The 14686-nt window shown below is 46.7% G+C and overlaps 1 protein-coding gene across 1 annotated transcript; it reads left to right on the forward strand.

Moving 5' to 3' along the window:
• Positions 1-11574: 11574 nt before the first annotated feature.
• Positions 11575-14203, forward strand: LOC124060566 (insulin-like growth factor-binding protein 1). The gene is made up of 4 exons (XM_046391679.1): positions 11575-12131; positions 12286-12455; positions 12761-12889; positions 13014-14203. Exons 1-4 carry the CDS (start codon positions 11750-11752, stop codon positions 13122-13124), a joined length of 792 nt encoding a protein of 263 aa, XP_046247635.1. The 5' UTR covers positions 11575-11749; the 3' UTR covers positions 13125-14203.
• Positions 14204-14686: the final 483 nt, after the last annotated feature.

Genomic DNA, 14686 nt, shown 5'->3' on the forward strand with positions numbered 1-14686 from the left:
CTGTGGCTCTTACATGCATGCTTCGATGAAACATTAATGCAGGCCGAGCAGCGGACACACAGTGACTCTGTTTCGATGTAGTCCTCGTGCATGCCCTAAAGGAAGCGGTCTTCTTGAATGTAAGGTGCTTTTTTGACCCGTGTCTTCTTCATGAGTTTGGTGTGCGAACCCTTTTGAGGACGTTTTCAGGACGGTTTGACATCAGGCCGGGGGTTCCTCCTCCTCCCCGCTCCTGCTGTAGTCAACAGGTAGCTGGTTTTTCAAATGTGCCAACCTATTTTCATAAACATATCAGACTTTTCTTGTTGAGCTGTAGCACAACTGAATGTGTGGCTACGGTTGTTGTGGATTTCCTTTTTGTCGAATGCCTGTATTTTTACTGTTTGAGCTGTTTTGCTTTGACAGTTTTGTAATTCAAAATGGTGGCAAGTGTTGATTTTGGAGAGCTTTATTTGGACACCATAACCTGACTGAAATGACGTTGTTGTACTTCTTATCATATTTCAAACAGATTTTAAAGTCTATACAGTAGCTCGAATGCTTACTTTGAGTTTCTAAGAGATCAAAAAAAAGAGGATTTTTATACACTTGCTTTAAACAGTTGGTGGAAAGTTGACGGAGAGGAGTTATGTACACTATATTTCCTGTAAATTGGATATTTTCATACTGTATGATACGGGTTTCAATTGTTATATGTAGGTATTACTAGCTATTATTGTACATTGTAGAGTCTTTTTCAGAGATATATTATGAATGATCCGATATTTGTCGAGTTCTTTTGTTGAAGATGTATTTATTGAGATGTTTTATGTGAATGTAAATTTTGTTAAAGACGATATTTTATACTAAGTGTTTGCACTGCAATGATATTGACGTATTATGACAATTAAAAATAAAGCCACGGGGGACTGCGTGTCTCCTGGAGTATGATGGCTGTTCCTGTGCTCACTATCACACACACACACACACACACACACACACACAAACAAACACACACTCAAACTCAGCCGTGAAGTTACATAAGAGCAGAAAAACAGAGTTGCTGATGTAAGAAGCAGCATCGGGGTCAATGTCAGCCCGATTCCAGCCGTGTTGTTCACAAGGAGTGTCGTGTTGATGTTATGAACACGTCTGCTAACCGACGGCAGCGAGTGTGTAGAAAGCAGACCCTGTATGACGTGTGCAGATGACAAACATCATGAGTGAGACAAACACCTGTTCCTGGTAGGAAACGCTCACAAAGTTTGTTCGAGGAAGAATGTTGAAACGGAAAAGAACAAAGTTTGATGTGAGGCAGGTGCAGGTAGCAAAAACACAAGATGACCAAGACCGATTTTTTCTTCAATTAATTTTCAACATTTATGTGTGTAGCACTTGTCAGGATGGTGTTACAAAGTGTTTTACAAGAACACAAACAGAAACAAACAAGACAAATGTTAAAATAAGAAATGTATGGACAAAAGTATCCAGACACATCTCTTTATGGAGCTGATTTCAGGGTTTGGGCTCGGCCCCTGACTTCCAGTGAAGGGAAATCTTAATGCTTCAGCACACCAAGACATTTTGGACAATGCTATGCTTCCAACTTTGTGGCAACAGTTTGTTGAAGGCCCTTTTCTATTCCAGCATGACTGTGCCCCAGTGCACAAAGCAAAGCTCCATAAAGACATGGTTGGATGAGTTTGGTGTGGAAGAACTTGACTGGCCCACACAGAGCCCTGACCTCAACCCCATCCAACACCTTTGGGATGAACTGGAACGGAGATTGTGAGCCAGGCCTTTTGGTCCAACATCAGTGTGTGACCTCACAAATGCTCTACTGCATGAATGGGCACAAATTCCCACAGAAACACTCCAACATGTTGTGGAAAGCCTTCACAGAAGAGTGGAAGCTGTTAGAGCTGCAGAGTGTCTGTGTGTTTAGAATGAGACGTCATTAAATATTGGTGTGATGGTCAGGTGCCCCAGTACTTTTGTCCATTTTGTGTATGATTAGTACAGCCTTAAAGTGCTGTGGCACGTGCAGGCCATTTAACACAGAAATTAAGTTTGTAAAAACAAACTTTTAGTAGAGTTTAAGGGAAGTGACTGTTTGAAGCTGATGTCATCAAAATCTCAAGCGCCTGAACCAAGATGGATGGAAAACTTTTCATGCGGCAGAAAAAACTTGAATGCACATCATGGCATCGTGTCGGGGGGGGGGGGGTCATCTGACTGCAGATTGTGTCGTTTCCCACTGCAGACAAGAGCCAGATGTTAGCGGGTTTTAGTGGGCTTTTGGTCCACTGCCACAGGAGCCCAGGACCAGCCCTTCATATTGATCTGTAATGATTAGTTTGAGGTTTTTATACACGAAGCTAAACAGTGCATACAGACCAGTATGAAAACACAAACGATGATGGCTGTTGGTTGGAAATGGGACCGAAGCTGCACTCTCTTTCAGCTGAGGACAGTCTCTGTGCATGGGACACGGGAGGAGTTATGAGTGTGAGAAAGGTGTCAGGACCTCAGTGGGTCATGCGTGCTTTTGTGTCCTCGGCCGCCCACCTCCTCCTCACCCCCCAATCAGGGGATTTAAAAGGAAAAAGAGAACAAAACAAATGTGGGGGCCTTATCATTGTGTTTGTTTGTCTGTCAAGCTGAGTGCGATGGGATGTTTCAAGTCCTGTCGCAGGAAGGACCGACTTCCAAACATTCATCAGTGATGTGAAGACGTGCGTGTGTGTGTGTGTGTGTGTGTGTGTGTGTGTGGCGAAGCAGCTGGAAGTGCTGTGGCATGTGGAGAATCCTGAGTGACAGGTTGTCATGGCAACACGACAAGATCATGCCCTGACATGAAACTGTCAAGGTTGTGTTTTCCAACGAGCAAATGATAAACCAGTCACAGCCGCCCTCCTGCCCCTGTTAGCTTTGTGATTCACGCTGATTGTGTGCAATCACTGCAGAGGATGTCAATACTGCACTTTCTGTTGATAACAGAGAAATTTACTGCAGCCACTGTGTGTGTGTGTGTGTGTGCGCGCGTGTGTGTGTGCGTGGGTGTGTGTGTGTTCACCACCTGCTGGATGCTCTGATATGATCAAACACCCCCGGCTCAGGTGTGCCAACGTAAACACTCACACACTCTGAGATAAGCCAGCGGAAGCGGGCCTTCACAGGCCTCATTTTGCAGCAGAATGGACGTCCATCAGCGGCCTGACTCATGCCCTGTCGAGGGGTAGATGGGCGCCGTGACGCTGTTGAGCGGCCACCCCGTGCAGGGTTAACGATAACTTTACTGCCTCCCCTCACCCCCTCGCTCTGCTTACCCAATGACCCCGTGTGTCATAACATCCCTTACTGTAAGCCCTGCTGGAATCTGGACGTTGGAGCGTGGGAGGACAAACGCAACCCAACTACTTCACATTGTGTGTGTGTGTGTGTGTGTGTGTGTGTGTGTCTGCGAGCCTGTATATAATTTTGTTCATTTTCAGTTTTTTTTTGCATGCACGTTTGTACGTCTGTTTGTATCCGATGTTTGAGTGAGTGCATTTTTGTTCTTCTGAGAGGCCAAACAAGTGGTGAACTTGCAGCTCAACATCAAACATGCATGACGACTGCGGCGTGAAGCTGAGAACAAACTCAGGACTGTCGCACCATGAAAATAAAGATCCCCTGGTCTCCTGGATCAGTGGCTCCCAAAATGGCCGTGGGAGGGTGTGTGGGTGAATAGCGAGATAGGGAATAGGAGAAAGAGACGTTTCTGCCTTTTAAAATTATTCTTTGGTACCACTTTCAAAAAAGACAACCTACGTAAAGGGTCGATGAGTCCTAACTTCATTAAATCTTTGGTTAAAGCTTTAGAGGTAAGCAGCTTAGGTGGAGGGTTATTTGATCTTGGGTTGGTTGTTCTCTCTATGCTTTTTTATTCAACATACAAACAATCCTCTGCTTGAACTCTCTGTGTGTTGCGCTTCGGTTTGGGTTGTTCTTAAACCCGTCCTGTCCGTCTGAGCCGCCGTGTGTCCAGCTGTCACTCTTTGGTTGTTGTCTTCTCTGATGCAAAACAGGAGAAACTAACTACCCCTGATGAGGAGATTATAATGGCGCCGACCCCTCTTAGAAGTAATGTATGCAAGCTTCTTGGATTTGGCGCCATGAAAGAAATGTGGAAGAAGCTGACAGCTGCTTTCGGCAACAAAAGCTGAGTGAACAGAAACATTCGACAACAGCGTTTTTGGATTGGAGTTTAACTATTAAGTAACAACTAATTTCTGCGCAAGCACTGGTTTATGTGTGGTAAACTGTTTAGTTTAGTGACGAGTAACAGGTTGCAGTCGTTTGTTCGGATGTTTTTCAAGTGGTGGTTTTTTCACAAGCTGTTTCCGATCAGTGTTTTGGATCTGGAGCAAGTTCACAGTGCAGACTATTTGCTCCACTTTTAGTCTCCCAAGACCATCACGCTGTCAGCCGCAGAGCACAGTTTAGAGTCAGAGCACATGATTCATCCTGACAGCCTGCATCTTAACATTTTATTAAATCCATATGCAGGGATTAAGCTCTCAGAGGCTCTCAGTGCACACAACTGAAAATACTCCTCCAGGACGTCTTGTGTCACAACAGACCTCGTGTAAGATTGGGAAAGAAAAAAATGTTTCATAGAAGTCTCCAACATTAGCCGAAAACACAAACTCTCTTTTCTGATTAGCAGAAAAAACATCCTCCCACAAGATTTTGTTTCTCATCAAGGATTTCCCCAGCGCAGGAGTGTTTTTCTCCGTCGTGTACATTATGTTTTCCCTGCAAGCACACCAGCGCAGATACACACCGGGTCAATGAACTCCATGTTGTGTAAGAACAGCAGTGACCCTTGCTAACCTTCTGCCGCCGCTCCCGCATGTTCGATCTCTTCTGAACGTCCACGCAGATGGAATGTGACGAGCTGGGAGAAAACACCTTAAAACCCTGCAGAAAGTGTCATAATAACCTCCAAAACAAGAGCGGCCCTGACGTAAACCCATAAACCCCGTGAAAAACAGATCCCGATAACAAAACTTTGACCCGCAGACGGACGGCCAAGGACGGACGTGAGACGTCCCAGCACCGTATTCATAAACAGTACATATTTTTTGTCTTAGCTCTAGGCATCTCGCCACGCATTTTCCTGGTTTATTTTGGTTTCGAAATTTTTGTCCCCACCTCAATCAGAGTTTTTTAAAAACAAGAAAGAAATGGTGTTAGTCCACGTGTCCCAGGAGACTCCACTGTTTCAAATATGATCTTGAAAACAACTCACAGATCAGGCCGGGAAGCCAAAGTGTCAGAGAACGAGTCTCAGCGCTGTCACAGTTCATACTGTGCTCGTGTTCGCACACAAAGCAAAGTGATCTTTCGACTTTGACAGCCCCAATCAGCCACAATACCTCACTGTACATTAGCCATTAAGCTAGCAGGCAGCAAAGCTAAGCCACACGTCTGTCCGTCGTCTCCTCAGCTCCGCTTCAGATCCATGGACAGAAGTGACGTGTGTGTGCTTGTTAATTCCCACACCTGACCGGACCGGACTCAGGACCGAGACAAACTCTCATCCTAATGCAAATTATTGAATAACTACATTTAGAAAGCACAGAGAGCAGCCTCAAGTGGCCATTAGGCACTGTAATCTTAGGCACTTCTACTTTGGTCTCCTTTTGCTGCTTTTATTTGACTTGGCGAAGGTCTTTTCTTTTGAGCAAGTTTTTATTTATTAGGTTGTTTCTGTGCAAACATTCGTCACATTTCCGCAAACTTCATCTTAGAGCCATCATCTCAGATCACAAGAGGCGAATGTGCTGTCGCTCAGTGAAAGATTTCTGATCTGACAGACTTTAAGACTGTCTCAGATAGTTTAGCATACTGATACTTGATGTCAGTATAAGTTTATCTGTTGTCTGATTCTGCAATTTTGTCATATTCTTTTGTCACAAGGCTTTCATTTGAAACAAAAACTGAAGGATTAGGAAGGCATCAAAACTCATAAGATTTTTGTACATAAAAGTGAATCTACCCACCCAACCAGACACCATTAGAGGGGAGGGAAAATACGTCCTTAATATGTAGCTCAAAACGTTCTTCTGAAGCTCATTATGCGCCTGTTATGGTCTGTGGAAAATGTACTTTTCAGTATAAAAATACACTTTTTTTCAGCTCTAATTCCATGCTGCAGTTATTCGCCTCTCTTGGGGACAATGAAGTTGAAAGTGAAGTGAGGTGGAGCCAAAGAGAGTCAATACAGTCAGCTTTACAAAGCCTGGAGCTCGCGCTTTACTCTATATGATCTTTCAGTCTTTATTTACTGCACTGAATTGTTTGATGTGGATGTTCTGGACAGATTGTTCTATTGTGAGTGAAGAAAGGGTCTTCACACACAGGTCTGATGGGAGGAAAGGGGAGGAGGGTGAGTAAAGTAACAGTAAGTTGGGATGGAAAACTCCATTCCTCTTGCACAGGGACATAATAATGTTAAGTCCTACCAACACAGCTCCCCTGACCCATTCATGAGATTGTTTCCAGTTAACTTTGCCAAGTGCAATCCTCTGGCTCGGACTTCCTCCTACTTCTCATTAGAGCCACGAGGGAAGCACCGCAGCTAAACACACACACACACACACACACACACACATGCACACACACTCACGCACTCAGAGAGAGAGAGGAGGAAACTAAACACAATGGATGCTGGCGCATGGGAGCCTGGATTTCCTGGGTTTCCCACACACAAGTGTACAATCACAATCTCACAAATATATACACCAAAACACACTGTGACACACACACACAGAGAGACACACTCACACACACATATTTACTCACGAACCATCGTACAGCATGCTGAAGTGCTGGGATCTAATGAATACATCCATCTCCCCATTCATCAACAACGAGAGTGTCCCGAGACTCCTCCGCCATTAGTGACCCCGGCTCTGTTTCAGTGTTTTTCTCCCAGACCTCAGTCCGTGATCTGCGCTGCCTGTTTAATAAGACATGGATTATCCGATTAAGGACATCTTGTGAGAAGGAGGGGAGAAGAAAAAGAACAACTTTGCTGGGGATTAGCGTCATTCTGCCCACTCACATCACATTCCTGGCTGCTGATTCTGAGCCCTGGGAGAGGACACTGGTGAACTGGGCCGACGTGTCCCGGGACGCGTCCTGGGACCAGAGCTCCCGTCTGCACCACCAGTACATCAGGTGCTCTGATGTAAATTATAAGCTAAACGTTACGTGTTGTGAGCCAAGTGGTCCGGTCCAAATGCAAAGTGTTTCTATCATGTCGAGTCAGTGTGAATAATCTAAATAACTCTGATTAAATAAAGCAAACTCATACATCAACCTTGCATGTGTTTATTCAGTTGTTACAAATGAAGTTAAGGGAACTTCTACATAAACATGATGTGAAGTTTTCAAGTGCCGCACGCATTTCCGATGAGTCATTCTGTCTCCTTTAATAAATCACACTCAGGTTGTTTAATGTGCTTTAGGATTCAGTACGTTCAGCGTAAATAAAACGCGATCTGGCTGCTTGGTTGTTTGGTTGATGTGGTCTCTGGCTTGGCGGTCGTCTCATCGGGGTGCCTGTGCCCCCACTGACCCCTCATCAGCGGCACACATAATGTACGCATGTCTGTGTGATGCACATCGCAGAGCCAACATGTTATCGACGTTTCCATGGTCAAGAATTCACTTTTCAAACTTTGTACTTAAAATACTTCAAGTAAAAGCAGTACAACAAACCACATAGTGACTACTGTGGCATGACGCCCGACCCCGCTGAGCCTCTTCTTCTATACGTTAACCCTCAGAGAGCCTCTGGGCGTCGGCCTGTGTAGTATTCACGCAGGTGTGCATTCTTTATGTGGGTGTGATTTCAAACAACCCTGTTTTTCTGAGCTCATCTGTAGCAGATACCCCCCCTCCTCGTTTCTGACGCCCTCCGAAGGGCAAGGTTTAAATCACCATAAAGTGAGGGTTAGGGTGTGTGTATTTGTGCGTGTGCATGTGTGCGTGTGTGGGTGTGAGCAGCTCCTGAGACAACAAGACTGTTTTTCCCGGTACTCTTGTCAAAGGTAAACATTCCAGTCTTGGGACGTTCAATGCCAAGCGCCGTTTGATGTGCGTCATGTGACATCTGAAAGCGATGGAAAACCCCGCTTATCATCAGGCTCCCAAACACAAACCCTGCAGCAGCCATACTGGGCCTTTGTGGTTTCGTGGCCAAGGCTCTCGGGCCTCTGACGGATCCCGCTGTGTACATGTGTTTTCGAAAAAGTAGGTCTGTCCCTGACCTGAGATAACTCCGCTCTGTTTGACCACTCTGATCTGACAGTGCAGAAGAAACTCACACAAGCTACCACATGTGGTTCCTCCATGAGAATCCTTCACATGTTTTAATCCCTCACGTCTCCGTGTCTTTACATCAGTCTGCTAATTACATAGATGAGCCTCTGCTTTTCCTCAGCGCTCAGTCGGTCATATGAAGCCATGTCATAAGACGCAGCAAACATCAAATCCATGTTTCAGCTCCCAGCAGCCTGAGAATTCACATCCCTGATGAGGACACCGAGTGCGGTTCAGCTAAGGACAGGAAACATGTGACTGCAGCCGTACAATTTAAACTTTTAACACTTCAGTGACTGTCCAATAGACTGACCAGCCTGGTGTTTCCATTGCAGAAGTGTGCCATAAGAACAATATTCATTCATGTGGGAGACATAAAAACAAAAGTAAAAAACAAAAGTGCTTCCTGTAACGAGCAAAGAAGACACAAAAAACCCCACAGACACACAGAACTGCTAAAGCTGCTAAACGAAACTGATGCAAACTACAAAATGGGTGTGCAAGAAGTGGGCCCGTCCACTTTCCTCCCCTGACCGACATTCGTTTCAAGTCGTGGATGAGCTTCAGTCATTCCCATGCAGTGATTCACACACTTTTTCACATCAAGGACCCCTAAACTGACCCCCTCTGAAGGGACTTTGCTTTCTGACGTTTTACAGAAAGTGGGTGAAACCCAAGCTCTAAATAGCCACAGATCCTGTCACCTGAAAGCCCCTTGAGGACCGCGAGCCCCGCTTTGCAAACCGCTGTGTTTGTGCGTGTTGTCGTGTGGTGACGGAGACTCCTGCTGAGGCCTTCTCCAGGTGGTTTGGCAGGTGTCTGTCTGCCTGCCTGTGTCTGTCAGCATGTGGACTCACGCTGCGTCACACCTCTGCAGGATGCTGCTGTAAAACCTTACAGGTGTGAAGGCCGGGTTTGGAGACGGAGCTGGTCCGACCGTTAAGTTCAGAGAGCTGATGTTCTGATGTAGTCACGGTGACGGAGCACATGTGGGTCGAAACATCAGCATGCTGACTCACGCTGTGACAGAGCTAAATACTTCCTCGGTTGTGTCTGGAGATGAATATGGTGAATTAACAGGTAAGCAACTTTTTTAATGTGAAGATTCAGAAACTGCAATGTAGCTGTCAAAACAACGCGTTGTGTAGTGGAGTAAAATGTGATGGAGTATTTATGTGAAGTACAAACTCCTCAGTAACGCACTGATGGCTTCAGAGGGCCGTTTAGCTGCGCATTAAGGGACTTCCTGTTCAGTGAGAGTGAGAGGAAATGAAGATTAGGACATCCTGCGGGACACGCTGTATGGGCTGCACTTCACGTGTCACAGGCTTTACTAACAGACTGGATTAAAAGCAGAATCCTTCCTGTCCAACATCATCGTCCCGCCGCTCGGTCAGTTTTCATAAACTTGTGCCGTGCTGTGAATTTTGGTGAAGATCACATCAGACTGACTGACTGCTGCTGATTCACAAAGTATTTGATGTAGTGGTACAAATCGTGTAGTCTGTTTGAATATTTCACCGAAATGACAGAAAGGTTAAAGGCACAGTTCACGCTGTAATGCCATTTGGACAGTCTGGACGAAGGTGACACAGAGTGGGCAGAGTTTCATACTGTCAGACTGAGTGGGATGAGATGATTTTTATGTGAGTGAGAGGAAACAAAAGGAGGAGTAAATTGATATTAATGGATAAAGACACAATCTGTATTATTATAAATGTAAACTCTGAAAGAAGAATAACAGAAATAGATTTGGGTGGGTAGTCAAATCTAAAATAATGTGCCATATTTTTTAAGTGATCAGAACTTGTAAATGTTGTAAATGAAAACCATAAAGTAACTGTGGCTGAATGTGTGTGTGTAGGGGGGGGGTTCAAGTTAAATACTGGAGCAAATGTGCTTGATTACCCTCCAGGTCTGTTGGTAAACTGTGTGTATGTGGACTGAACACACACATGGTCGTGCCTTGGGGGGTGGCTGTAGAAAATCTCAGGCCACATCAGATTACACTGAAAGCTTTATTTAGCCATGCAGCTTTCAGGAATACAATCTGGGCCTCACGTGAGAGCGACTGTTAACACCAAGCAGTTGACAGATGATGCAATCCTATAAAGCGGTTGCATGGAGCTGATCACACCATGAGGCTCATTACATCAGAAAGTGCGACAGGTGATCGCTTCGTTAATGTGGACTCAGACAAAACGAGACCAACAAAGCGGCACGCAGTGCGAGTCTTTTCCACTCCTTCAGCAAGTGGAAAGAACGGTATCACATGCTGGTCTGGGGTCAGCCACAGTGACAGGATACCAAATGCCTTGCATGAAGCCGTGAAAACGTGCATCTTGTCCACCGTGGGACCACCAAAGTCCCCAGAGAGTGGCGAGGCGTGGGACGTGTCTGTGGCCATGTCAGCGCAGCCCCCATTCAAAGCTTTGGTCTATTATTGTCCCAGGAAACGGATAATTACAAGTGGACATCTCCTGGACTGAGCCCAAAGCCGGCTTCACGCCAGGGACACAGAGGGATCTCACAGCACAGAGTCCCGAGTCTTGGACTCAGTGGCGTAAACAGTGACCTTCATTTGCTCAGCTGTTTCAGAAAGTTGGGTTTATTGTCCCTGCGCGCCGCACGGATGCTTTCTCATGTCAAATCAGAGGCGCCGTGATCTCGCACGCCCACGCTCCGCGCGCAGCGTGGGCGTGCGTAATGTGCCCTCATTATTAGTTTTCTTTTTGCCCCCCCCAACAAAAAAAAGAAGTTGTAAAGAGAACAGAGAACAGTTCCTGGAAACCCTTGGTGAATACACAACGTTGTTCCTAAAGAGAGGAGCTCATTTGTTTCAGAGCGGAACATAAGGAACTGATGCGTCCCTTTAATCGATCGGCACCGACGCCGAGTTATGAGTTATTGCTCATTTCAGGTGATGAAAACAAACAAACGGAATGGAACTCGCAGCCTCCGTCTCGTCGCTGTGCTCAGTGGGCTAAAGCAGCGCAGTGTGGCACCGGGGTGAGAAAAGGGGGGTCCTTGATTGCAACATCAAACACTGGTGTCGTCACTCGTCGGCGGTACGTGCAGGCACGGCCTGTTCCAAAATAAATATTGACGCGACTGTTGTATTCAAATGAGCTGCCTGACCGGACATGTGCGGGCCAATCAGAGCCCATCGTATCATCACACCTTCTTTTCAGAAATCATTCATAACGCCGATGCGTCAAACACTCACGGAGGACCCGGCTATAAATACGGCTGCGCGCAACGCACAGTTAGACATTTTCCCAAAATCAAACGAAAGACATAAGTGAGCAGGAACCGTGGGAATCCGGCTTTAACCTCTGATCATCCTCCTGCTTTGCTCTACATTTTATCTTTTGTATCCAGTATCCAGCTCACTATGCTGTCCATGGGTGGATTATATTTGAAGCACGTCGTGGTGGCAGCGGTGTGCTCCGTGCTGGCTTCAGGGACGCTGGGGTCCCCGGTGCTGGGGCCAGAGCCGATCCGATGCGCCCCTTGTACTCCGGAGAAGCTGAGCCAGTGTCCAGCGGTGGCGCCCGGGTGCGCCGAGGTGTTGCGGGAGCCCGGCTGTGGATGCTGCCTCGCCTGCGCCCTGGCGGCTGGAGAGCTGTGCGGGATCTACACGGCGCCGTGCGGCTCCGGATTGAGGTGCACCCCGAGACCCGGCGACCCCCGGCCGCTGCACTCCCTCACCCGGGGACAAGCCGTGTGCACTCAGAGCACTGAGCCCGAGCCGACCCCCGAGCCCCAGACTCAAGGTAGGCCCTTAACCTCCACATTTAAATGTGTGTTTCAGCACATCCAGCAGACCGGCAGCACAAACCTCCCAAACGCTTGACTGATCCATTCAGAAGTCGGCCACAGCTACTCCCAGCCGCTCCCGCTTCACATTCATTCAAATTCTCTCCGCAGATCAGGAAGAGCCAGAGCCTGAGATGGAGAACGCAGCCCTCATCCCGGACCCCGGCTCCAGCAACTACCTCCCCGGCCACAGCAAGCCCTACGACCCCAGAGCTGCCGCCGACGCTCAGGAGAGCATGAAGGCCAAACTCGTCACCATCCGCAAGAAACTGGTCGAACTGGTACGAGACCAACATCGTGTCCGTTTCATTGTGGGGGTTCCTGTGTGTGTGTGTGCAGTATGTTGCTAAAAGTTTCTGGGCTTTTGGAGAGGGGGGCGGGGGACTAGCGCACCACAAGGGGGAGCTCGTGTGCTGTTTGTAGGGACGGTGGAGGGGAGGGAGAGAGAGCGAGGATGCTTCTTATTACAAGTTTCAAATGCAGTTTGATGTCAGCCCACGTGCTTGTTGACAATAAATCGGTGCTGATTATTGTTTCTGTGTTGGTAGCTCAGTTAACCCTTCTCTCACCTGCTTCCTCTCCGCAGGGGCCCTGCCACCTCGAGCTGCAGAGAGCCTTGGACAAGATCGCCAAATCCCAGCAGAGACTAGGAGACAAACTAACCAGGTTCTACCTCCCCAACTGTGACAAGCGCGGGTTTTATAAACCAAAACAGGTTGGTACCTCCAGCAAAATGTGCTCCCAGTGTGTGTGTGTGTGTGTGTGATGTCACCAAGTTAGCGCTGCATGGCCGTGCATGTGTGCAGAGTGGACGCTGAAACGTGTCTGTTTGTGTGCAGTGTGAGTCCTCTCTGGACGGACAGCGGGGTCGATGCTGGTGTGTGAACGCCTGGAACGGCAAGAAGATTTTAGGCTCGACCGACCTGCCTGCAGACGCCGAGTGCCCTTAAGGAGATCAAACACTGGTGCAGATCTCACAGAAGAAGAAGAAGAAGCAGAAGAAGAAGCAAGCAAGCCACTGATTTTCTTTTTTCCCTTTTTGATAGCTGTTTATTTATTGATTTTGTCCATGGTGGTGTTGAATTCAGGTACACTGTCACTGTGGGACTGCTGGTCCCGACCACCCTGAACCCTTCCTCCTTCCCTCCTCTTCAAACACCCGTCCCAAAGAGAGAGAGTGAAAAAAGAAAAAAGTCTATTTTTGTTTTTCTGAAAAGATTTTAATATTGATGCATTTACTTTACTGCTCTTCAGCCTTATTTATTTCCATTTATTTCCTTTTATTTGTTATTTGTAATTATTTTATGAGTATTTATATCTTTGTTTTGCCTTATTGTTATTATTATATTATTATTATTGTTGTTTTTATGGGTGTATATAACGTGTATATATGTATCTTGGCCCTGAGTAACTCCACTGCTGAGTTGAGCTCGCTCTACCCTTAAGGAGTTGACTGGAGGCAAAAGCACTGAGTGACCAAATGTCATTTATTTCTAAATGTTGTTCTTATGTTTCAGTTTCACGTCGCTGCCAGTTGTCACGTCTTCTTCTCTCTCTTTTTGTTGTTGTTGTTGTGATTGTCTTTTTTTCTGATGTGACACATGATTGACTCTTGTCAGTGAATGCAAAACTCTCAGTTGGGAATCCTCAAACAGTCTCAGAAAACAGAAACCATTTCCCATGGTTCCATGGGGTTACAGATAGCATGACAGGCGGTGCCTCCCTGCAGCGCCTCTCAGACGGGTATTTCTACATTAACCTACCTCCGATATTTGTGTGTCTGCTGCCAGTTGTGTTAATGTCAAGAAAAATACTTTGAACACGTTGCTGTTCTCTCTGACCAAGAACACATGACCACAAAGAGCGACGCCTCCGCTCTGCCTACATGCTGCTGTTGGAGAGAGAATTATTGTTTATGCGAGTCTTCTCCAAAGTGACTAACTGCTCACTCGTGTGGATGTACACTTTTGTAATTGAGATGTAATGTAAGAAAAAGAAGGTGATATATTTAATAAAAACATTAACCTCAGCTATGTGCTCCTGGCCTCTTTGTCACCTCAGGCGGGTTTATTTCCTGCATCCGTAGGAATCACAGCAGCTTCATTAGGGCCCGATTATGAAAGTGTGTGTGTGGATGCACTCCCGGGCCACGCTTTCTATATTCGGTGTGTTTGTGTGCAGTGTTATCATGCAGCTCCGCGCCTGCCTTTTGACCCGCTCTCTGTTTGCCTTGGTCGGGCACAGGAATTCGCCTCAACCTTCTCGTGCCCACTGCCAGCCTGCCTGGCACCACCAGATTTATTTTTATTCTTTACAAATTGAACCTTTGCTTTATCCTTATTGACACATTCCAAGACTGAGGGGAGCCTGATTGCATTCAGGGACTTCAACAGGAGCAAATGCGCGTCCTGATTGCCTGCGGGAGTGAGGCTGAGGCCGACGGCGATCGGATTCGGTAGCTGCTGATGACAACAGCGAGGCCTGCTGACAAAAACTCACATCAGAGGCAGAA

This window comes from Scatophagus argus, chromosome 6 (genome assembly GCF_020382885.2).
Source record: "Scatophagus argus isolate fScaArg1 chromosome 6, fScaArg1.pri, whole genome shotgun sequence".
In the NCBI taxonomy this organism is placed as follows: Eukaryota; Metazoa; Chordata; class Actinopteri; family Scatophagidae; genus Scatophagus; species Scatophagus argus.